We start from the raw sequence: 23,451 nt of genomic DNA, 5'->3' as shown, positions 1-23,451 counted from the left end.
ATGCCCCAAACAATCGGAAAGGGGATTCATCAGAGATAAGGACTTTACCCCAGTCCTCAGCAGTCCAATACCTGTACCTTTTGCAGAATATCAGTCTATCCCTGATGTTTTTCCTGGAGAGAAGTGGCTTCTTTGCTGCCCTTCTTGACACCAGGCCATCCTCCAAAAGTCTTCGCCTCACTGTGCGTGCAGACGCACTCACACCTGCCTGCTGCCATCAACTTTAGGAGACGGTCCTGGCGCTTGCTCGACTTTCTTGGGTGCCCCGAAGCCTTCTTCACAACAATTGAACCGCTCTCCTTGAAGATCTGATAAATGGTCGATTTAGGTGGAAATCTTACTGGCAGCAATATCCTTGCCTGTGAAGCCCTTTTTGTGCAAAGCAATGATGACGGCATGCCGGTTAACCATGGTTGACAAGAGGAAGAACAATGATTCCAAGCACCACCCTCCTTTTGAAGCTTCCAGTCTGTTATTCAAACTCAATCAGCATGACAGAGTGATCTCCAGCCTTGTCACTCACACCTGTGTTAACGAGAGAATCACTGACATGATGTCAACTGGTCCTTTTGTGGCAAGGCTGAAATGCAGTGAAAATGTTTTGTGGGATTCAGTTCATTTGCATGGCAAAGGGGGACTCTGTAAATAATTGCAATTCGTCTGATCACTCTTCTAAACAATTCTGGAGTATATGCAAATTGCCATCACACAAACTGAGGCAGCAGACTTTGTGAAAATGAATGTGTCATTCTCAAATTTTGGACACGGCTGTAGTATAGTATTCAGACAACCAAGGTTGGAATCTGAAAAAATTAATAATTCTAGAAGGGTAAAAATGAATTAGACAAACAAATGTAAATAACTTGCACAATCTTTATTTTATTGTCATGTAACAGGAAAGGGGTCAAGTTTGTAGGTTGCATGGACAAAGGATTTTCAAATTCCATTCATCACCCCACCAAAGTGGAGTGTATTTACAACCCTTTCACACACAATTTCAATACATGTATGATGAATATATTAATTCATTTGCTGAAAATTGTAAAATAGACATTCGTGATGACATCTCCACAAGGGTGGAAAACAAAGCTTACCCAAACAGAACCTCAGAAATGGAAGAAACGTTGACTATCTCCCACAGGGTTTTCCTGAGATTTGCAATTCAATAAATGAGTCGAAGGGGATCAGGCCTTTGGATAACCATACAATAATTTTGGAAAAAAAATAAAAAAATAAATAAACAGCCTCGCTGTTTGGAACATAAGAAAAGAACACCCACATTCTATTGATTACACTTACTATGTCATCCTTACAGCAAAGCCAAAGTAGTTCAACCAAATAGCTACATCTCATATTATTTCAAAACTTCCAAGACAGAATACAATCAAACAGTTAAATGTTTTTTTTTGTGTTTTTTTTGGCAATGTCATGTATATCTCTCATTCCGCAAAAAAAAGAAGTGCAAAATTCTTGAAATAAACAAATGACATTACAATCCTGTTCCCATTTCATAGAGGCTTTCAATAAAATATAATACACAATGTAGTCGCAACATTGACAGATAATACTAGATACAAAGTACATTTCAATGTGTGCAAAATTACTATTCAAACTGTATTCAGTTTTTGAACGGAGTGGTGTATTAAAAAAAGTTGCAACAAGCAGGCATCAGTTCATTGTATGAGATTGAATTCATCTTTTCAATGTTGACTGTAATTACAGACTATCCTTACATCCTCCTCAGTTCAAAGTACGCAACTACTCGCAGTTGCAAGATCAACTATGGAGAACTGATTTCAGTCTGAATCCCCATCACAACACAATTTCATCAGAACAAATAAATTCAGTAATCCATACCAACAAAAAGAACAAACCCACTAATGTGAACATGGAGGACAGTAGAATATAATAAGGCCTGAAAACTATATTTCTGTTAAAGCCCTGCCCAGAAACCACCTAGCGCCTTCCTCCTAGGAGCTTCCGTAGAACTCAGAATTTATGCCATTCTGAGGATTGGTAAGGTGTAAGCAATATGGCGAGAATTCCATCTAACCTACAGTATCACACGGCAAGGATGAGCTTTTACCATAGGCTATACATTTTTTCTGAGCCTTTCATATCCACATGAAGTGCCTAGAGGGTAGGGTCTAGGGGTCGATTTGGGATTGGCCATAACTGTACACAATTTAACATATGTCCCTTTAGTCTGCAACTGATTCCTCCCTCCTTATATTCAGGAAGTTCCCATGTCCCTGAAGTTCCCTGAACTTGGCTGGGGGTTGGATTCCACATCCATTGGCTCCACTTCATTTTTCACCTCTTTCCCATTGGTCTGGTCCTCTCCAGCTTTCTGTGTGTTCTCCCCACCCACTGGCACTGCTTTGTTATCAGACACATCACTAAAGTCAGTCCTTGGGTGTTTTTCACCTCGTTCTGAGGAGTCCTTTTTCGGCGAATCCTTTTTGGGATCCTCAGTCTTGGCTTTGTGGGATGATGCCGCTGATGGGCTCGTCTGATGCGGGTGGTTGTCGTTAGGGACGCCTGTGCCTTTCTCCCACCCGTTGGGGCAGTTCTCTGAAGGACCGTTGCGTGTCACCACCGTGTCACCTTCCCTTTTCTTCTTAGTCGGTTGCGGCAAATTATCGGACTTCATTTCAGATGCAGCTGCCTTGACTTTAACTGAGTCCTGGACGCTGTCCTTGGCTTGACTATCCTCTTTGAGTCCTTCCTCCATACTGTGATCTCCTTTAACAGACTCAGGGTCTGGGCTGCCTGAATGGTCCATATCAAGATCATTACTGTTCCCGTTTCCCAGTGATTCTGAGTCCTCTGAGGAGATTGCTGTCCCTGAAGGATTAACAGAAAAACCTTCAGCCTGCTTATCGCCATCACTACTCAATGCTTCATCATTCAACTTGGTAGTCTCCTTCACCTCCTCCGTGACACCCTTGTCCTTCTGGGCTCCCACTGCCTCTCCCTCTCTAGCCTTGGCTCGTGTGCGGCCTTCCTCCGCTCCCTCTCCGTTCCCCTTCTCCGCCTTCTTCAGCTGTTTCTGGATCTTTCTGGGGCACCATACAAACTTTTCCTTGGGCTCAAAGTGCTGGAAAGCGTAGCGCAGAAGCTCTTTGCGCTTCTGCTTGTCACGAATGGCAAACAGGAAGTAGTCGAGCACGCTGCGCTTGACGCTGCTCAGGTTCCTTTTGACCAGCGTCTCCTCCAGGAAGAAGCGCACCAATGGGCTCTGGTAGTGCTCAAAGCCTAGCTCCCCCAGGCTCTTCAGGATGCGCGTAATGCGGAGGTTGTTGTGCATGTTCCTGAGACAGAAAACACAACCCATATTTAGATGGAGGACCCCTAGTAACAGTTTACAACGCCACTGATGACAAAGAATGGTCATCAGTGGTTCCACATGGTCTTAAGAAATCACATCCTGTAAAGATGACCAAGGCATAACTTCAGCAACTCACCTTTCAAGGTTGGCGAAGCGTTCTCTCCAGTTCTCGGCGCGTTTGACCTCACCTGTGTCTTTGTTGACCAGCTGGATACCATAGAACCCCAGCATGAGCTCGTAGGACTCCACCAGCCTCTTCTTGGCCTCCTCACTCTCCCTGAAGGCCTGAGGACACAGTGGGGCAAGAGCACAGAGACCATTATCATCGCCTTGATAGAGAAGCTCCATTTATAAACACTTCACCCATATTAAGAGACAAAGCAAAAAAAAACAGCACTCACTTATACATATACACATACATACACCATTTCTCTTCCCGCTCGGCGCTTCTCACCCCATCATTGAGTCTCTCAATACATATATTTTAAACAAAACTTACAGAAATGAAACAAAAAAATCTCAGTTTAAACCAAGAAGTTAGGTTTCACACATGGAACGTACAGTATAATTCTGAAATACATAGATCACCACCATTCTAAGAGAATCCTTGCAGCATAATAGCTGATACCTCAGGTTCTAGGTCATTTAGATAAGGTTTTCATACTTTGTAGAACTGATCTGTTTTAGAATGCAATGTACATGTCAGATATTCCAGAGGCACCCATTCAAATTGGCATAATATACTATCTTTAATAGAAGGAACCTTATCACGAATCCACTGTAAAAGGATGTTTGCCCTCGCTGCGAAGGTAAGGATGTTGTAAAGCCGCCGCTTACCCACAGAAGTAACATGCCTACTAGGGAGACCCAACAGTAAAGAAACTGGGTCCAATTCTAGATCAACCCCTGGGATCTTTTTAATTTCTTGCAGAACACCAGACCAGTATCTTTGTATTTTGGTACATGACCATAAACAATGTGTTAGGGTGCCTGTATCAGTTTTACATTTAAGACACTGAGGGGAAGAGGAAGTGGGGCTAAAAGCATGTCTGCGATTTGGGGATATATGCAATCTGTGTATTATTCTTAATTGGAACGCTCTAGTACGATTACATATAGATAATATTTTTGAAAATCTCCAAAAGTCCTCCCACATCTCTTTGTCAATTGTAACAGACAATTATTTCTCCCACACTTGTTTCACCCTCTGTGTTGACAGCATAAAAGGCCCTTAAAAGCATCATAAAACAGACTTAGACATTTTCCTTCATGGAAAAAAAGAAGCATTCTTTCAATGACAGACATATCAGGGTTACCAATTAAGGTGGTGTAATGTCTTACTTGTAGGAAGTGGAAAAAGCCCTGTTTTGGGAGTCGATATTTCTCGACCATCTGCTCAAATGACAAAATCTTATCAGCAAAGTCATTTAGTCTGCGTATGCCCTTATTAAGCCAAAAGTGAAAGCCAGCATCCAGCAATCCTGGACCAAAATCTGGGTTGTTAAGAATTGGGGTAAGAGCAAAGGTTAGTTTGGATCTTCCCAAGAAGCGTTGAACTAACCTCCATACTTTGAGTGTGTTAAGTGTAATGGGATTATTGCAGTGATCTTCTACAGACTTGAAACTTCTGAAAAATAAAAGATCCTGTAAGGGGTATTTTGAAAGAGAAGTCTCAATGTCTAACCAAATAGAGGAGTCATCGTTTGTGATCCAGTCAGAAATATAACATAGGTGGGCACACCACTGACAGAACCTAATATTGGGCAGATCCAAGCCACCCCATAGAACTTGGCAGCTGCAATATTGCCATCTTAAGTCTTGGCTTGCGTTTACTCCATATAAAAAGGAACTCAGCCATCCATTTACATCCTTTATTACCTTATTGGAGAGTAATACTGAGATCATTTGGATTGGGTAAAGTAGTCTAGGTAAAATATTCGTTTTCAAGAGGGATATTCTACCCAACCAAGAAATCGGGAGAGCGTTTCAGCGCTCCAGATCTTGTCTTATTGTATCAAACAAGGGAACAAAATTGGCTTTGTATATTTGCTGGAATTTAGGAGTTACAAATCTACCCAGATACATAAAACCTGAGGGAGATCATTTAAAAGGGAAGGGGGAGAGGTATTAGGTACAGAGTGAAGGTTACCAAGTGGCATAGCCTCTGATTCAGTTAAGTTAATCTTGTAGCCTGAGAATTCGCTGAATAATTCAATAATATTAATAAGAGATGTAATTGAAGTATCAGGACTAGAGATGAATATCAGGACATCATCAGCATACAAGCTTATTTTATGGTGAACATCACCAATGAGCAGCCCCTGTATAGCAGGCGCTATGATGGCCTCGGCCAGTGGTTCCATAACGAGTGCAGAGGAGAGGAGACAAAGGACAGCCCTGTCTGGTACCTCTGTATATAGAGAAGCTATTTGACCATAGCCCATTAGTAAGGAGAGCAGCCTGAGGATCATCCTAGAAAACTTTCACCCATTATATAAAGTTGTCCCCTACACCAAATGTATTTAAAGCAAAGAATAGGTAAGACCACTCCACACAATCAAATACTCTCTCAGCATCTAGGGAGAACACAAGACCATCCATAGCACTTTGTTGGTAGGCTTGGTTTACATTAAGAAGCCGCCTGACATTGTAGCATGACTTACGGCCCTTAATGAAGCCAGTTTGGTCTCTTTTCACAATTAGTGGCAGTGAGTCCTCTAATCTTGTGGCTAGAATTTTAGAAAGCATTTTCTATCCACATTCAGAAGGGAAATTGGTCTGTACGAGGAACAAGACTCTGGACATTTTCCCTTTTTGAGAATAAGTGATATGTTGGCTTCTCTCAGCGTTTGAGGGAGCTGGTCATTTGAAAATGAGTGGTTAAACATATCACACAATGGCTCAAGGATCAGGCCATCGAACTCTTTATAGAACTAAACACAAAACCCGTCTGGTCCTGGGGCTTTACCATTTTGCAAATTCTTAATTGCTAACATTATCTCTTCCTCGATAATAGGGGCATTAAGGAGACCTCTGAGCTCCCTACTATCTCCGAAGAACAATCTTGGGTGCATCATCTGGCAGTTCGGAGGCATAAAGGTTTGCATAAAATTTCTTACGAGTCATTTATCAATTTATTTTCATATAATTGATTGCCATCAGAATCAGTAATAGTGGCAGTTGACAGAGTCAGCTCTCTTTTTAGCTAGGTATGCCAAGTACTTTCCTGGCTTATCGCCATGTTCATATAGCTTTCGCCTGACAAATCTAATTTTCTTTTCAGTGTCCTGTGTTAGGAGAGAGTCCAACGTTGATCTAAGGACTAATATTTCCTTTAATAGGGCAGGAGTGGGAGTTGTAATGTAGTCCTTCTCTTTAGTTCCTAATTCACCCTCTAACATGTTTCGCTTTTCACGCCTTTTCTGTCTCTTAGTGGCTGTGTATGACATAAATCAGACCCCTTACATACGCTTCACAGGTTTCCCAAAGGAGCAAGGAAGAGAAATGCTTTAAAATCTGTAATAAAATAAAATATGTGAATGTATGGTCTTTAACAACGGTTATAGTCGACCTCTAATGTCTTGACCGATTTAATGCCCCGTTGAGTTATGTCCAGGATCACCTCTGCATGATCAGATATGACTATGCTTCCTATCCTAGCGGATAAAACAGACTGCAAAGACATCCTGGGCATAAAAAAGTAATCTATTCTAGTCTGACATCCATGAGGTGCAGAGAAAAAAAGTGAACTCTGTTGGAGGGATGAAAAGTTCTCCAAACATCAGCATACTTCAGATCATCACAAATAGCTTTAAGTGACTTAGCTTGAGGAGAGAGAAGCTATACCGCTGGGAAACTTATCAATAAGGGGGTTCAACAAACAATTAAAATCTCCAACCACTGCAGTGTCTGAGTTAAATTCTGAAAAGTCTAGAAATACCTTAGTGAGGAAATCAGGGGGGTAAACGGGGGGAGTAAATATTAATTATGGAAATGTTCTGCCCTTGTAAAGTACCATTAATTATAACAAAGTGACCAAATGTATCTTTCACACAATTCAAGACCTTAAGTGGTAAGTTCTTTTTCCCAAGAATTGCTACACCTCTACTTCTGGATGTAAATGATGAGAAAAACACTTGACCAAACCCCCCTTGTTGTAATTTCAAAAGTGGGGTGGTACCTTTTTCCATGTGTTGAACTCTCTATCTCACCGAGCATAAACAAACGATATGAACCCTGAACTCGAACTATACTAAACCCCAAAATTAAACATGTAAATATCCAAAAGTGGGTTTTCCCACTAGCTAACATGCAGGGGATTTCAACTTTCCAATGTAGACTCTTAAGTCCGCATTGCCACTCAATAGCCTCATCCTTATATATATATATATATATATATATATATATATATATATATATATATATATATGGAAATGAAAATCAATAAAAGAAGATATGAGGCTCTTCCACCTAAAGCCAAGCCTGGGCACCAACATGGATTCACACATCTCAGCCTGACCTATAGCGGCAATTCCTTTAGCAAGAAAAATAATAAAGATAGGAATATTACTGAACCAGAGCACGTGAGAACTCACACCACTGTTTCATGATCAGATTCAAATAAAAAGTTTTCCAATGCTGCGGAGGTGCAGCTTAAAGTCATTTACCCGAGAGAGTCAATAAACGCAGCAGCCTCTTCAGGTGTGAAGAGTTTAGGCGATCCGTTGACCATAATCTTCAATGTGGCCGGGTACAGCAGTGCGTAGTCCATCTTCATTCTCGAGTCGAGCCTTCGCCTCATCAAACGCTTTGCGTCTTCGTACAACCGCTGTGGAATAATCATTGAATAATGAGACCTTTGGCCCTTTACGTTGACTACCTTCAGAGCCGATGTTTCTAGCCGCATCCATGACACGCTGCTTGTTGGTGAAGTTGTGGAACTTTATAACCACCGTGGGCGCTGGTTGGGACCGGGTATCGGTGCTTGAGAGCATTGGGCTCTGTCCAGCTTCACACGACCAGCCTTAGTGTCCATTTGTAGGTAGCCAGGGATCCATTAATTTTTTTACTGAACATGTCCCTTCAGAATTTTCCGGGAGTCCCGCAACACGAATATTGCATCTGCGTCCTCGATTATCCAAGTCGTCAGTGGGCTCCGCCATTTCGCACACCTGTTTCTCAAGTGCTTTTATCTTAGTGTCCACAGACGTAGTTGAAGTTTCCACTGTAGCAAGTCTTCCTTCCGCCTCATCAACACGTTTGACAACCCTCGATCACTTTAGTAATGTAATCAGTCATCTTTTGAATCACCAGGTCCATTGTGCTTGGATCCGCAATGGTGTTAGCTTTGGTGTTAGCTTTGCTAACATTAGTTAGCTCCTCCTGCACATCTACAGGGATGGTGGTTTTGGTCGAGTTCTTAGTAGTTCTGTTGGGCATGTTGTCGGAGATTTTTGAGAAATAGCCGTCAAGACTCGTTGTAGGATAACTTATTTAGCCAATTCTACCACTTTTTCAAGCTAGGAGAATAATGTAAAAATATAAATTTACGAATGCCACGGGAGCTCGCTGAAACAGTGTTCTCTCTACGGCGCCATTTTGTCCCCTCTATGCTTACTGTTACATTCAACAGTAACTAATTTTATGAAAAGGGCATTTCACAGTGCTTTATTGTACCCCTTAACCCCACTTGCAGGTCAGTGCTCCTAATACATCACAATGATCAAGCAAAATGTGAACCACTCACCAGGATCTCCTTCTTGGTGAGCTCAGAGGCCATGTAGTTTACTCCTGGTTCCCGCAGTGGAAACAACCTGAGAGCAAAACAGTGGATTATAACTTTAAATGGCTAGATATCAATAATAGCACAGTGGAATCACTTCAATAATGTTTCAATCGTGTTTTGTGATAGCTTTCCTGTTGACATTTTACTGCTCCGTGCTCCGGCCAAGTGACAAAATGTTGGTGATTGACAGTTTATCGCAATAGAATGTAAAAGCCATCCAAGTTTACAACACTTGAGATTCGATTACTGTACTGTTATCATTGTGAGTCGGGGAAATTATTGGCCAAGTCATAAAGTAATATAGTACAATACTACATTATAGTGGTATAACCAGCATTTTCACTTTGGATGAATTGCGTGCCCATAGTGAACTGCATCATACTCTGTCCTAGATGCTAATATATGCATATTATTATTACAGTTGGATAGAAAACATTGAAGTTTCTAAAACTGTTTGAATTATGTCTGAGTATAACAGAACTCATAGGGCAGGCAAACTTCCAAACAGGAAGTGGAAAATCTAGGGCTGGTCGAATTTTAAGTCATCGCCTATCCCCATCTAAACAAGATATGGATCTGTTCGCACTTCCAACGCCTTCCATGTCAACAGTCAGTAGAACGTGGAATGAAGCCTCTAGTGTGATGTGGGGCTTGATGGGACGGGAATGAGTCAGTGGAGTGTCAGAATGCCAGTTCCTGGCTGCGCAAATGACTCTGCAGACAAAAACGAATGCTCCGGTTGGAACGTTATTGGATATATATGATAATAACATACTGAAGATTGATTCTCTACTTAGTTTGACCAGTTTATTCGACCTGGAATATAACTTTGAAGTTTTCGTCCGAGTTCGCCTGGACCAGCGCCAGCTTTTGGACATGTGAGCTAAACATGCTAGCAAAAGCAGCTAATTGGACACTAGTAATGGACATTATGGAACAAAACAACGATTTGTGGAACTAGGACTCCTTGCACTGCATTCTGATGAAAGATCAAAGGTACGGGAATATCGTATTTCTGTTGACTCCAACATGGCGGAGAAATGTTATTTACCTCTGAGGGCTGTCTCAGATTATTGCATGGTATGCTTTTTTCGTAACGTTTTAAAAATAATCTGACACAGCAGTTGCATTAATTATGTGTAAAACATGTATCTTTCGTCAAAGTTTATGATGAGTATTTCTGTTATCTGGCGTAGCTCTCTGTAATTACTCTGGATATTTTGGAGGCATTTCTGAACATGGCGTCAATGTAAACCGAGATTTGTAGATATAAATATGCATATTATCGAACAAAACATAAATGTATTGTGTAACATGATGTCATACGAGTGTCATCGGATGAAGATGATCAAAGGTTAGTGATTCATTTTCTCTAATTCTGCTTTTGTGGCCATCTTTGGCTGGGAAAAATGGCTGTTTTTTTGGATTTGGTGGTGATTTAACATAAATACATGTTGTGTTTTCGCTGTAAAACATTTTTTATTTTATTTATTATTATATATATTTTTTTAAATCGGAACACGATGGGTAGATTAACAAGATGTTTATCTTTCATTTGCTGTATTGGACTTGTCAATGTGTGAAAGTAAAATATTTCTAAAATATTTTTGAATATCCCACGCTGCCTTTTCAGCTAGCCCATAACTAGCCCATAACAGAACCGGAGCATGTAGGATCATACGTACCACTGAATGTAGGAGTGAACTCTCTCCAGCCTCTTATAGTCCGTCTTCCATTCTTTATGAAAGGATTCTATGAAAATGTCTAAACAAAGATATAGAGCATTACATACACCATTACGCACATTTTCCAGTCACTGAAAACGGCTTGGAAGAATAGCAAATGACCTACCATCAGGGGAGGAGGGGTATTCGTTGAGATAGAATTTTAAATTGAACATTCTCTCTTCTGAGCATTCGTCGTCTGTTAGATTCTGTGAAGACACGCAGACAAGCAGCAGTCAGATGTCTAGATGACATCTCATGACAATGACAAGATAAAAACAGATGACCTGTGTAGGGCCTGGAGTTTTACCTGGCCAGGAGAAAAAAAAAGTGGGTTCTGGTAAGACCAGGTTAGCCTAGGCTTACTAAGACCCAACATTTTTCCTGACAAATTCACATGGACAAAAACTCTGGGCCCTATTCATGTGTAATAACAAGAGCCTTCAGACTTACAGGATACCCTTTTCTGTAGTTCTGCATGTCCTTGGCAGCCCTCATGTTCCTGGAGAACGTGTTTGACCACTGTGAAAGATATGGTACAGCGATATTGGATGAACTATTTGGCAGAAATACATTTAAAAGGGCATTATTCATTTTCTTTTGGGTACCTAAAATTATTTTGACCTGGGTGTAGGTCAGTGGAACTGAAGAGGATACGGGTACCAGACCATAGCTGTAGTTTCACCCCATAGTTTCCCTGTTTGTACAGTTGCATGGGTGATTTGGTGCAGTGTTCATTTCATCAACAAAAATGGTGACGAAACTACCAAATACTACTTTAATCCCCTAAAATGGGGGACTATGTACAAAAAGTGCTGAAACGGTTCACCCGATATGGATGAAAATGTCCTCAAATGAAAGCTGAGTCTGCCCCTTCACCCCATAGTGTTTCCTCTGCGTTCATTTCAGTGTGGTACTGCGCGTCGGCAGAATCACTGCCGTCACATCAAAAGAAACATCCTATTCCTACGAAACATGGTTTCAATAAAGTTCTGTAAAGCACATTCGCCTTTCTTGGTAAATAGATCATCTGTCTGGGTTCACAGTTCTGAAGGTTATTTAGCTCTGTGAGCCGTGGCAGACAGCCTGCAACAACACAGCGCACCAGTGACCATTGCGCGAGTGACAAGTGCCCGATACAGACAAAACACAATTCACTTGAATCACTTTAGAATGCACCTGTGCAAGAAACGGCACGACAGTGACCAGTGCGCGAGTGACCAGTGTGGATACGTTGACTAGTTGGCTAAGTTATAGCTAGCTTATGTATAGTTAAGTTAATTTGTGGAATTTGTTTCCGCCTTCACCCTTATGTAGTCATAACAATCTGTATATTCCCCTTGACCTAAGTTTTTTTTTTTTTTTTAAGACCCTCCTTCACTAAACCCCTAAAATAAAGCAGCTTAATTGAATTGTAAACCCAAAATCTATTTTTCATGAAGAAACAACCAGTCATTCATCAAACTTTGAATATCTGGGTTTTCCCTCTTCACAATGCAGAAAGACTGCATGTAAATCAGTGGACACTACTAATTTTTATTACAATGCACCTGTCATAATTGTTTTCTTAACTAGACGTTTGTTATTGCTAAAGGTACAGCATAGGTGTAAACAACTTTTTATTTTAGCAAGAGATAACACTTGTATAGCCTAAGAAAGTAGCAGAAATGTGTAGAAAGTAGTTTTGAATGCATGTTATTGAAGGGAAACAATAGTCTTAAATATCATTATGTTGCCAAAAAGGTTCTTATATATACACATACACACACTGTACAATGAGAAAATCAACTACAAAATAGTCTTCTCCCATGTTTTTTAAACCATTGCCCCACCCCCAAGGTGTATAAACAATAAATAAGAATACAATAGATACAAAACAAAAACGTGAACAAATCAAGCAACTCTAATTAGTACATGTAGGACAGTACGCAAGTGTGTGCATGGACTTTGCAGATGCATTTCTCACATGTGCAGCACATATTTGTTTTACAGTCCTTTAGAGGCATCTCCTCCTCATGCCTGCCCCATCCTCAGGTGGATCAGGACAAGATTCAGCCCCCTGAACAGCTTTCACAAGCGCTGCTGTGCAGGGGAGGCGCTCCCTTCTTTGAATGTGTGGGGTTACTAGTGCCTTTCCCAACTGCTCCAGAAACACCCCTCCTCTTGTTCCACTTATCAGGCATCCAGGTAGGGTTGATCTTGTGCCATATTACAAAGGCATTGTATGAGAACACGTCAATGATGTTATGGAAGATGACCAGGGGTCAGCTCTAAATGTAAGTTCTAAATCACCTTGTCCAGGTTGTCCATGCCATCTTTGTTGTGGTTGTAGTTCAGGATGATGGCTGGCTTCCAGTCCTCACGATCACTGATCTCAGCCGTTTTGTGCAGTGTGCTCAGGAAGATCACATTCTTAAACTAGATTGGTGGTGGGGGAGAAGGCTTTGATGAGAAGGCCTCTCTCCCCCTTATCGCAAGGAGTGGAGGCAGGGAGTTCAGGCTTGTTCTTTCAAACTGTGCCAACCATGGAGATCTTCCTCTTCAGGAGCTGCTGGCTGAGTTCAATCAGTAGCATACAATCTCAATATCTCATTGTGTGAATGTCTCTGTGATTTTTGTGGTGCATAAGTGATTTTATAACTGCCGGGTCAAAAATGACCCTAAGACAATCTATGTACCCTGGTGGTGTACAGCTTTCATGGAAATATGAACAAAGGTGATGTTTAGCTTTTTCTAATGTTGGGGTCACTATAGGAAAAGGTCTTCAAATTTCACGTTGAAAAAACATAATTTAGGTGGTTCTCTCTGCTGTTAATTAAACAGTAGTGGGTCATTTTTTTTTACCGTTAAGACAACACAAGGATTAATACACTTGAGCCAATCAGTTGTGTTGTGACATGGTAGGGGGGTATACAGAACACAGCTCTATTTGGTAAAATACCAAGTCCATTTTATGGCAAGAACAGCTCAAATAAGCAAAGAGAAACAACAGTCCATCAAGACATGAAGGTCAGTCAATACAGAAAATTAAGAACTTTGAAAAAGTTTTTTTTTTTTAACCCCTTTTTCTCCCCAATTTCGTGGTATCCAATTGTTGTAGTAGCTACTACTATCTTGTCTCATTGCTACAACTCCCGTACGGGCTCGGGAGAGACGAAGACTGAATGTCGTGCGTCCTCCGATACACAACCCAACAAGCCGTACTGCTTCATAACACAGCGCGCATCCTAACCCGGAAGCCAGCTGCACCAATGTGTCGGAGGCTACACCGTGCACCTGGTAACCTTGGCCAGCGCGCACTGCGCCCGGCCCTGTGTATTTCCCACCGTAAAGCATGGAGGTGGTGTTATGATGCTTTGCGTGACACTGATTTATTTGAAATTCAAGGCACACTTAACCAGCATGGCTACCACGTCGCTGCAGAATGCTACCCCATTCCTTCTGGGTTGGGCTTAGTGGGACTATCATTTACTTTTCAACAGGACAACGACTCAACACACCGCCAGGCTGTGTACAGGATATTTATTTGACCAAGGAGAGTGGTGGAGTGCTGCATCAGATGACCTGGCCTCCACAACCTGAAGCAAATTGAGATGGTTTGGGATGAGTCCGACTGGAGAGTGAAGGAGAAGCAACCAACAAGTGACCAGCATATGTGGGAACACCTTCAAGACTGTTGGAAAAAAATTCCATGTGAAGCTGGTTGAGAGAATGCCAAGCATGTGCAAAGCTGTCAAGGCAAAGGGTGGCTATTTGAAGAATCACAGTTTGATTTGTTTTACACTTTTTCCTACTACATGATTCCATGTAGTATTTCATAGTTTGTCTTCACTTATTCTACAATGTAGAAAATATAAAAATAAAAAACACTGAAAAGCTTTTGACTAGTATATAAAATTACACTTGTTTACTTGACTTTTATACTCTATAAATTGACTCCAATTAACTTACCGTAGCAAGTTTGCCACCTGCAGTAGGCAAGTAAAGCAGTTGTCAAATCTATCACTTCTGTTTGGCTGTGCCCATAGCAACATTCTAAAATTAGATGGATAAGAACTCCCCAGTGTTCTGCCACCAACTTGCCCACATCGTGCTTGTGCTGCAATGTCTGCAAACAAAGCTAGCTCGTGCTTGGCTCTGCCCACTGCCTTGCCCACTATGATTCATTTGCTCTCAATGGAACCGACAGGCTGTGGTCTATCTTCAGTTAAGTCAACAAAAAAGTTTTGCTGGAGTTGCTTACCAAGAAGACAGTGCCTGTTCCTGAGTGGCCTAGTTACAGTTTTGACTTAACTCAGCTTGAAAATCTATGGCAAGACTTGAAATGGCTGTCTAGCAATGATTAACAACCAACTTGACATAGCTTGAATATTTATTTTTTAAGGATGTGCAAATATCGTACAATCCAGGTGTGCAAAGCTCTTAGAGACTTACACAGAGAAAGACTCAAACAGCTGTAATTGGTGCCAAATGTCATTCAAAATGTAGGCCTATTGACTCGGGGGTAGAATACTTACGTAATAAATAGTTTTATTTATCGTAAATGTTTTCCAAATGTTAACATTTTGAATCCAATTTGACATAGTATTGTGTAGATTGTTGACAAAAGTATAATTAAATCCATATTTAGTAGTTTTAGAGGGCCTAACTGTTTGTTGGCACCGTTCGTCACAGTTATAGTCCATCGTATGTACTGTTTAATCTTGCGTAGTGGCTTCGCTGGCATGCATCTACATTTTTTTTTTGCCCCACCAAGATGTACATGCTAAAATCGCCACTGCAGGCTATATTGCAATGACTAGCTCAAGACAAAGTGGGGATGAAAAGCTAACGTTACATCTAGCTAACGAAACGTTAGCATGCTAAAGGCTAGATAAAGCGCTAACGTTAGTTAGCATAGTAGCTAGCTAGCTTTGTAACCCAAAAAACTAAACGAGGCATTATAAATGAAACTCGTTAAATATAAATGATAGTTACCAACTCACTTAAAACTATTACATTCTCCTGCAAACAATATTCCAAATTTTGAAGTAACGTTAGGCTTCCATTAGTTGAACAGTTGCTAACGTTAGCTAGCAAGCTAACGTGTGCTAGTAGTGGCCTAATGCTAACATTAGTTTTCGCGTACTCGTTCGCCGTGTTAACGCCGACATTTGTATAGTTGGTTACACAAGAGAAAAAAACGCAACGTACTAAACCAGATGTCCATGATTTAGTTTTGTCCTGGCTTGAGCGACGCGTTTGGTTCTCTCCAGGATCGTCTCCATCACTCTCGGTGTCCCACGTCGAATCATACACGCACACTAAATCGTCCGGCTCCATCATTTAAAACACAATGTCACAATGTGGGCTTGAGAAAGACCAAAAGCGAAATCTGCTAGCCAAGATAATTACACATGAGTTGAACTTCCAGGCCTAAATTCGATGACTACCACGACCGACCAACCATCCCTCCTCCCGGTAAGCAAAATCCATCGTCGCGATTCGTGGTACCAGTACGGGTTCGACAAACATGAGTGACAGGGTGAAATGGTCTGCAGTCAATGAATGTCTGTCTGCTGGCTGAGCAGCTTCTTCTTCTGTGGCTTTTGTGGCTGACTACAACCCCAAAATGTGTATTGCTGCCACCTACTGGACGGGTTGAAACCAAAAGAAGGTACAAATAAAATCCATACGTGATAGGGAAACTAACTTAATTCACCCAAATTAAAATAGTACACTGACAAAACAAAACTCCCACTTCTTCCTTCTTTCAATTCGTCATATCTCCCTTCTCAGGCTCTAGGGCCTGAGAGGGTGGTACGTCTCTAGGGCCTGAGAGGGTGGTACGTCTCTAGGGCCTGAGAGGGTGGTGCCCCAGGAACCGCTCCGCCGCTTCCACAATGATTTCTATCTTCCTGGACCTTCTCTCCACCTTGGCAGTGGCATTTATCACCATATGTATAAAAAGGCCACAAAGTCCACCTTCTTAACCTTTAAAATGTCAGGATCCTGATGGTGAAAGGCAACCGCTGCAGCCTGCAGTGAAGGCCTATCCACCACCATGGACTCTTCAAGTGCACCATTCAAACCGTCAACCCTTTTAACAGCTGCTGCATATGATATGCTCTGGATAGCCCTGACTTTGGCCACCTAATTTTCTTTCACCCTTATGGGGCATTCGAAAGACAAGGATTCATGATTCTCACCACAATTGCAACATGCCACATTTTCATCACTTTTATAACATATTATGATCTTTTCCACAACTTGGACATCTCAACTTCTCCTTTCTGCAAAAAGACTTGAAACATGACCAAAAGCTTTACAATGATCCCACTGCATTGGTCTTAGGATAAATGCTCTGACTCTGTAGTTAATACACCCTAACTGACTCCATATCAAAAAATAAAAGAAGAGACTCTTCACTTTTTCTTCATTCACCACACGATTCATCCGACGTGCATCAATCACTCCAGGAGTATTTTTCATCTCTTCAACATCTACTTCCCACGAGACTCCAGATAGAGCCCCCTTGAGAGGTGCCCTGTTTCTGAGAGACACACACACGACACTTCAAACTTATCAAATCGGGTGAGACGCAACACACGTTTCTTCTGATCCTCAGAAGCACAAAAAAATCGAAACCAGCCCGCCTCTCATGATTCTCACAGCCTTCACTCTACCCAGCACTCTCTCCACCAGTTAGGATATCTCAAATGGATTCCTGGTAATTCAATCAGCTGCTCCTCAATTACAAACTGTACTCCTACAAGATACGAAGTAACGTTCTCATCACTGTACTCTACTTTGCTCCGTTTTCCTTTCTTATGGACAATATTCAAATTCTCCTTGATTCTACTGCCATTAGATTCAGAAACCACTTCATCATCCGCCTCCGCCATCTTTCCCCTCAAGCACCTCCTGGCTGAGCAGCTGATGACAGGGTTGACAGATCAAACAAAATGTCTTGCCCGTGAATACTGAAAACCACCACAAAAGGCCTGAAACTAGCCAAGCAAATTTTTCCTATAGCAAGCGAGGACTTTCCACATTTATACAATATACCCTTTTTCCATAACGTCATCGAGCCATTTAAGAAGGAATATCTACATAACTTGTAACGATGCTAGAAGCAAAATGTAGTTTTCATCAAAATAATAATTATTGCAAGCTATGGAGTGACATAATAAAGGAATTTCAATATGTCTCAAGATAAAATATAATTTGCCCTTATTAAACTCGACACATCATTTTCCATAACTTTCCTTGTTTGACTGCTATGATTAAGCAGTAAAGTAGGAGTGGGTATGGTAAAGTGTATTCGGAAACTATTGTTACAGCTGTCATGACGTTGACCTGTGGGTAAGGTTTATGACCCCCCCATAAATACCTTTTTCCCCTCTCTCTCTTAACTCTACTGAAGGACTCTTGAATAACCTTTGTTAAACATAGAGAGTCTGGGAACATCAAACAAGTGGGGGGAAAGGAACCATATTTTGTTAATAGAACCAGTTGAAAATATGCGTTGGTACTTAATGAATATGATGTCAGTGTAACGATTCTCTTCTTGTGAAGTAGAGGCGGACCAAAGCGCAGCGTGGTGGTTGTTCATTGTATTTATTGACGACACTATACATGAACAAACTAACGGAAAAAAACAAGAAACGTGAGAACTCAAAACAGCCCTGTCTGGTGCAAACACAAAAACAGGAACAATCACCCACAAACACACAGTGAAACCCAGGCTACCTAAATATGGTTCCCAATCAGAGACAATGACGAACACCTGCCTCTGATTGAGAACCATATCAGGCCGAACATAGAACTAGACCAAAACATAGAAAAACAAACAGACTGCCCACCCAACTCACGCCCTGACCATACTAAATAAATACAAAAACAAAGGAAATAGAGGTCAGAACGTGACAGTACCCCCCCCCAAAGGTGCGGACTCCGGCCGCAAAACCTTGACCTATAGGGGAGGGTCTGGGTGGGCGTCTGTCCGCGGTGGCGGCTCTGGCGCGGGACGCGGACCCCACTTCGCCATTGTCTCAGTCCGCCTTAGTGTCCGCCTCCGTGGCTTACTCACCATGCCCACCCCTCTCAATGACCCCACTGGACAGAGGGGCTGCTTGGGACAGAGGGGCAGCTTCTCGGGACAGAGGGACAGCTGCTCGGGACAGAGGGACAGCTGCTCGGGACAGAGGGACAGCTGCTCGGGACAGAGGGACAGCTGCTCGGTACAGAGGGACAGCTGCTCGGGACAGAGGGACAGCTGCTCGGGACAGAGGGACAGCTGCTCGGGACAGAGGGACAGCTGCTCCGGGCGGAGGGGCTCTAGCGGCCCCTGGCTGACTGGCGGCACTGGCGGCCCCTGGCTGACTGGCGGCCCCTGGCTGACTGGCGGCACTGGCGGCCCCTGGTTGACTGGCGGCGCTGGCGCTGGGCTGACTGGCGGCACTGGTGGCCCCTGGCTGACGGGCGGCATTGGCGGCTCCTGGCAGACGGGCGGCACTGGCGGCGCTGGGCAGACGGGCGGCACTGGCGGCGCTGGGCAGACGGGCGGCACTGGCGGCGCTGGGCAGACGGGCGGCACTGGCGGCGCTGGGCAGACGGGCGGCGCTGGCGGCGCTGGGCAGACGGGCGGCGCTGGCGGCGCTGGGCAGACGGGAAGCTCCGATGGCGCCGGGCAGACGCGAAGCTCTGGCAGAGGCGCCGGGCAGACGGGAAGCTCCGGCAGAGGCGCCGGACAGGCGGGAGGCTCCGGCAGAGGCGCCGGACAGGCGGGAGGCTCCGGCAGAGGCGCCGGACAGGCGGGAGGCTCCGGCAGAGGCGCCGGACAGGCGGGAGGCTCCGGCAGCGGCGCCGGACAGGCGGGAGGCTCCGGCAGAGGCGCCGGACAGGCGGGAGGCTCCGGCAGAGGCGCCGGACAGGCGGGAGGCTCCGGCAGAGGCGCCGGACAGGCGGGAGGCTCCGGCAGAGGCGCCGGACAGGCGGGAGGCTCCGGCAGAGGCGCCGGACAGGCGGGAGGCTCCGGCAGAGCTGGAGAGGAGGAAGGCTCTGGACGGATGGGCCGGAGAGACAGCCTGGTACGGGGAGCTGCCACCGGAGGGCTGGGGTGTGGAGGTGGTGACGGATAGACCGGGCCGTGCAGGCGCACTGGAGCTCTTGAGCACCGAGCCTGCCCAACCTTACCCGGTTGAATGGTCCCGGTCGCCCTGCCAGTGCGGCGAGGTGGAATAGCCCGCACTAGGCTATGCAGGCGAACCGGGGACACCGTGCGCAAGGCTGGTGCCATGTAAGCCGGCCCAAGGAGACGCACTGGAGACCAGATGCGTAGAGCCGGCTTCATGGCACTTGGCTCGATGCCCACTCTAGCCCGGCCGATACGCGGAGCTGGAATGTACCGCACCGGGCTGTGCACCCGCACTGGGGACACCGTGCGCTCCACAGCATAACACGGTGCCTGCCCGGTCTCTCTAGCCCCCCGGTAACCACAGGAAGTTGGCTCAGGTCTCCTACCTGGCGTAGCCATACTCCCTGTTAGCCCCCCCCCAAGAAATTTTTGGGGCTGACTCCCGGGCTTCCATCCACGACGCCGCGCTGCCTCCTCGTACCAGCGCCTCTCCGCTTTCGCCGCCTCCCGTTCTTCCTTGGGGCGGCGATATTCTCCTGGCTGAGCCCAAGGTCCTTTACCGTCTAATTCGTCCTCCCATGTCCATACCTCCTCGCGCCGCTCCTGCTGCTGCTTTCTCCTTTGCCCATTACCACACCGCTTGGTCCTGTTGTGGTGGGTGATTCTGTAACGATTCTCTTCTTGTGAAGTAGAGGCGGACCAAAGCGCAGCGTGGTGGTTGTTCATTGTATTTATTGACGACACTATACATGAACAAACTAACGGAAAAAAACAAGAAACGTGAGAACTCAAAACAGCCCTGTCTGGTGCAAACACAAAAACAGGAACAATCACCCACAAACACACAGTGAAACCCAGGCTACCTAAATATGGTTCCCAATCAGAGACAATGACGAACACCTGCCTCTGATTGAGAACCATATCAGGCCGAACATAGAACTAGACCAAAACATAGAAAAAACAAACATAGACTGCCCACCCAACTCACGCCCTGACCATACTAAATAAATACAAAAACAAAGGAAATAGAGGTCAGAACGTGACAGTCAGTTTGGTTGTCATCTGAGACATTATGACTGATGACAGGATGACATAAACCGTATCTGGGAAAGTCTACACATTCTAGTTATCAGATTAACATGGAATTGTTGTGCAATTTAAATGTTTCAATATGACACTATTTGTGAAAAGATTAAATGTAATTTTAGCTTCCAAATGAGAGATTTGGGTTTTCATAAAGTTAGAGCTCTGCTCAATCAGTGGCCCGCCCCTATGAAGAGACATGGGTTATAAACTATGAAACACACCCTTCTCTCCCTCCACTCTATAAGCCCTTGACGAAAATGTAACTATCTTTTCCGGGGACGATAGGATGACGGTCCATACGTTGAAAAGGACTAACATGTCAACTACAGAACTAAGCCAATCTCAGCGTGAGCTTTGGTTGTGAATGGTATAAACTTTGAACTCTTACTCACTAAAAAGTGAGACATCCTAGCCGTTGAGTTAGCAACAGCAGCTGTAAACGTGGGCTAGGAAAGGATGGACGACCTATCTTGTCTACCACACAACGACATTACTACAAAGTATCCAGTTTACCACCAGAGTCACCCTTCAAAGGACTAGGAAGATATGTTGGGCAACACGGTCAGCATCTACGACCAACGCAGCTCAGAGTAAATATTTCTGGCATTTTCCTTTTCCAAATGGGCGGTAATTTAGAATGCATAAGATACTGTATTTACGATAGTAGAGCTTCTCCCTTTGTTCTTCAGTCATCCCGCTCTTTCACTCAAACCCAACCCCCTTTTCTTTGTGTAACCAGAAATTATGTCGGCTCTGTCCACCGGTGACGTTTTCTGTATGACATAATTTGCATTTTGTGTATATGTAATTCTCTGTGATTAGTTAGGTATTTAGTAAATAAATAAACCCAATTTTGTATTGTTGATTCAACTTGTTAGCCAGGGTTCGTGAAGATAACCAAGAATTCTAAGATGTTCAGATGAGACTGAAATAAGGTGACGTTTAATAATGACTGCTATTGATGTAAAATATTACTAGGTCTTTCAGGGTTTATTTGGAAGATAACAGCTCTATAAACACTCTTTCGTGTAACTTTCTAGTTAATTACATTTACATGATTAGCTCAATCAGGTAATGTTAATTACAGAGAAAGGATTTTATAGAATAGCATGTCATATCACTTAATCCGGCATAGCCAGACACAACACAGCCTCATTCTAAAAGTGATTAAAAAAAATCCCTCATCAATCTACACACAATACCCCATAATGACAAAGGAAAACATTGCAATTATAAACTGGGTGGTTCTAGCCCTGAATGCTGATTGGCTGACAGCCGTGGTATATCAGACCGTATACCACAGGTATGACAAAATATTTATTTTTACATTGGTAACCAGATTATAAAAGCAATAAGGCACCTCATGGGTTTGTGGAATAGGGCCAATATACCACGGCTATTTTCTGGCAATTGACACTAATGTGCCAAATGTTAAAACTACAAACCATTATAAATGGCACATTTGTGAGATTGACTTGTCATTTCAATAGGAATAGGCTACAGACTCAAATCTGGGTTTATGATTGTAATTCAACTTTGCAATGGTTTGCTTAGCTAGATGCTGGTATCTTATAGCCCCTGATAAAACGACATCTAATGTGAGATAGCCTAGGCAAGATGTAAACTGAACAATTTAGCAGTTCGCTTAGTTCAAATTGACAGAACAATTTTTTCAAAATAAATAGCAAAGCGATTTGAGGTAAGAAGTGCTTTGTTTCCCAATAGCCTGCTGGAATATGCTACTGAACATGGGGTCGTAATTTGAATCCGTGAATTAAATATTAATAATATGTACAGTACAAGTCAAAAGGTTGGACACACCTACTCATTCAACGGTTTTTGTTTATTTTTTACTATTTTCTGCATTGTAGAATAATAGTGAAGACATCAAAACTATGAAATAACACATGGAATCATGTAACCTAAAAAGTGTTAGACAAATCAAAACATATTTTATATGCCACCCTTTGCCTCGATGACAGCGTTGAACCCTCTTGGCATTCTCTCAAACAGCTTCACCTGGAATGCTTTTCCAACAGTCTTGAAGAAGTTCCCACATATGCTGAGCACCTGTTGGCTGCTTTTCCTTCACTCTGTGGTCCAACTCATCCCAAACCATCTCAATTGGGTTGAGGTCGGGTGATTTGTGGAGGTCAGGTCATCTGATGAAGGACTCCATCACTCTCCTTCTTGGTCAAATAGTCCTTACACAGCCTGGAGGTGTGTTGGGTCATTGCCTTGTTGAAAAACAAATTATTGTCACACTAAGTGCAAATCAGATGGGGTGACGTATCGCTGCAGAATGCTGCGGTAGCCATGCTGGTTAAGTGTGCCTTGAATTCTAAATAAATCACTGACAGTGTCACCAGCAAAGCATCCCCACACCTCCTTCTCCACCACACCTGCA

The 23,451-nt window shown here is 43.4% G+C and overlaps 1 protein-coding gene across 2 annotated transcripts; it reads right to left on the bottom strand.

Annotated features, from left to right (window-relative positions):
* Positions 1-859: 859 nt before the first annotated feature.
* LOC110532014 (uncharacterized) lies at positions 860-16,455 on the bottom strand. Of its 2 annotated transcripts, XM_090184253.1 has the most exons (8): positions 16,034-16,423; positions 11,294-11,362; positions 10,968-11,049; positions 10,802-10,880; positions 9,078-9,144; positions 7,999-8,159; positions 3,468-3,616; positions 860-3,314 (listed from the first exon to the last, which is right to left on the bottom strand). In XM_090184253.1, exons 7-8 carry the CDS (start codon positions 3,560-3,562, stop codon positions 2,234-2,236), a joined length of 1,176 nt encoding a protein of 391 aa, XP_090040379.1. In that variant the 5' UTR covers positions 3,563-3,616; positions 7,999-8,159; positions 9,078-9,144; positions 10,802-10,880; positions 10,968-11,049; positions 11,294-11,362; positions 16,034-16,423; the 3' UTR covers positions 860-2,233. The 2 variants fall into 2 exon arrangements, with proteins under 2 accessions (XP_090040379.1, XP_021471270.1); XM_021615595.3 differs by lacking the exon at positions 7,999-8,159 and having other exon boundaries at positions 16,034-16,455.
* Between the last annotated feature and the right edge of the window lie 6,996 nt (positions 16,456-23,451).

This window comes from Oncorhynchus mykiss, chromosome 9, assembly GCF_057628025.1.
Source record: "Oncorhynchus mykiss isolate SJ-2025 chromosome 9, ASM5762802v1, whole genome shotgun sequence".
NCBI lineage: Eukaryota > Metazoa > Chordata > Actinopteri > Salmoniformes > Salmonidae > Oncorhynchus > Oncorhynchus mykiss.
This window is presented reverse-complemented; position numbering and strand designations above follow the sequence as displayed.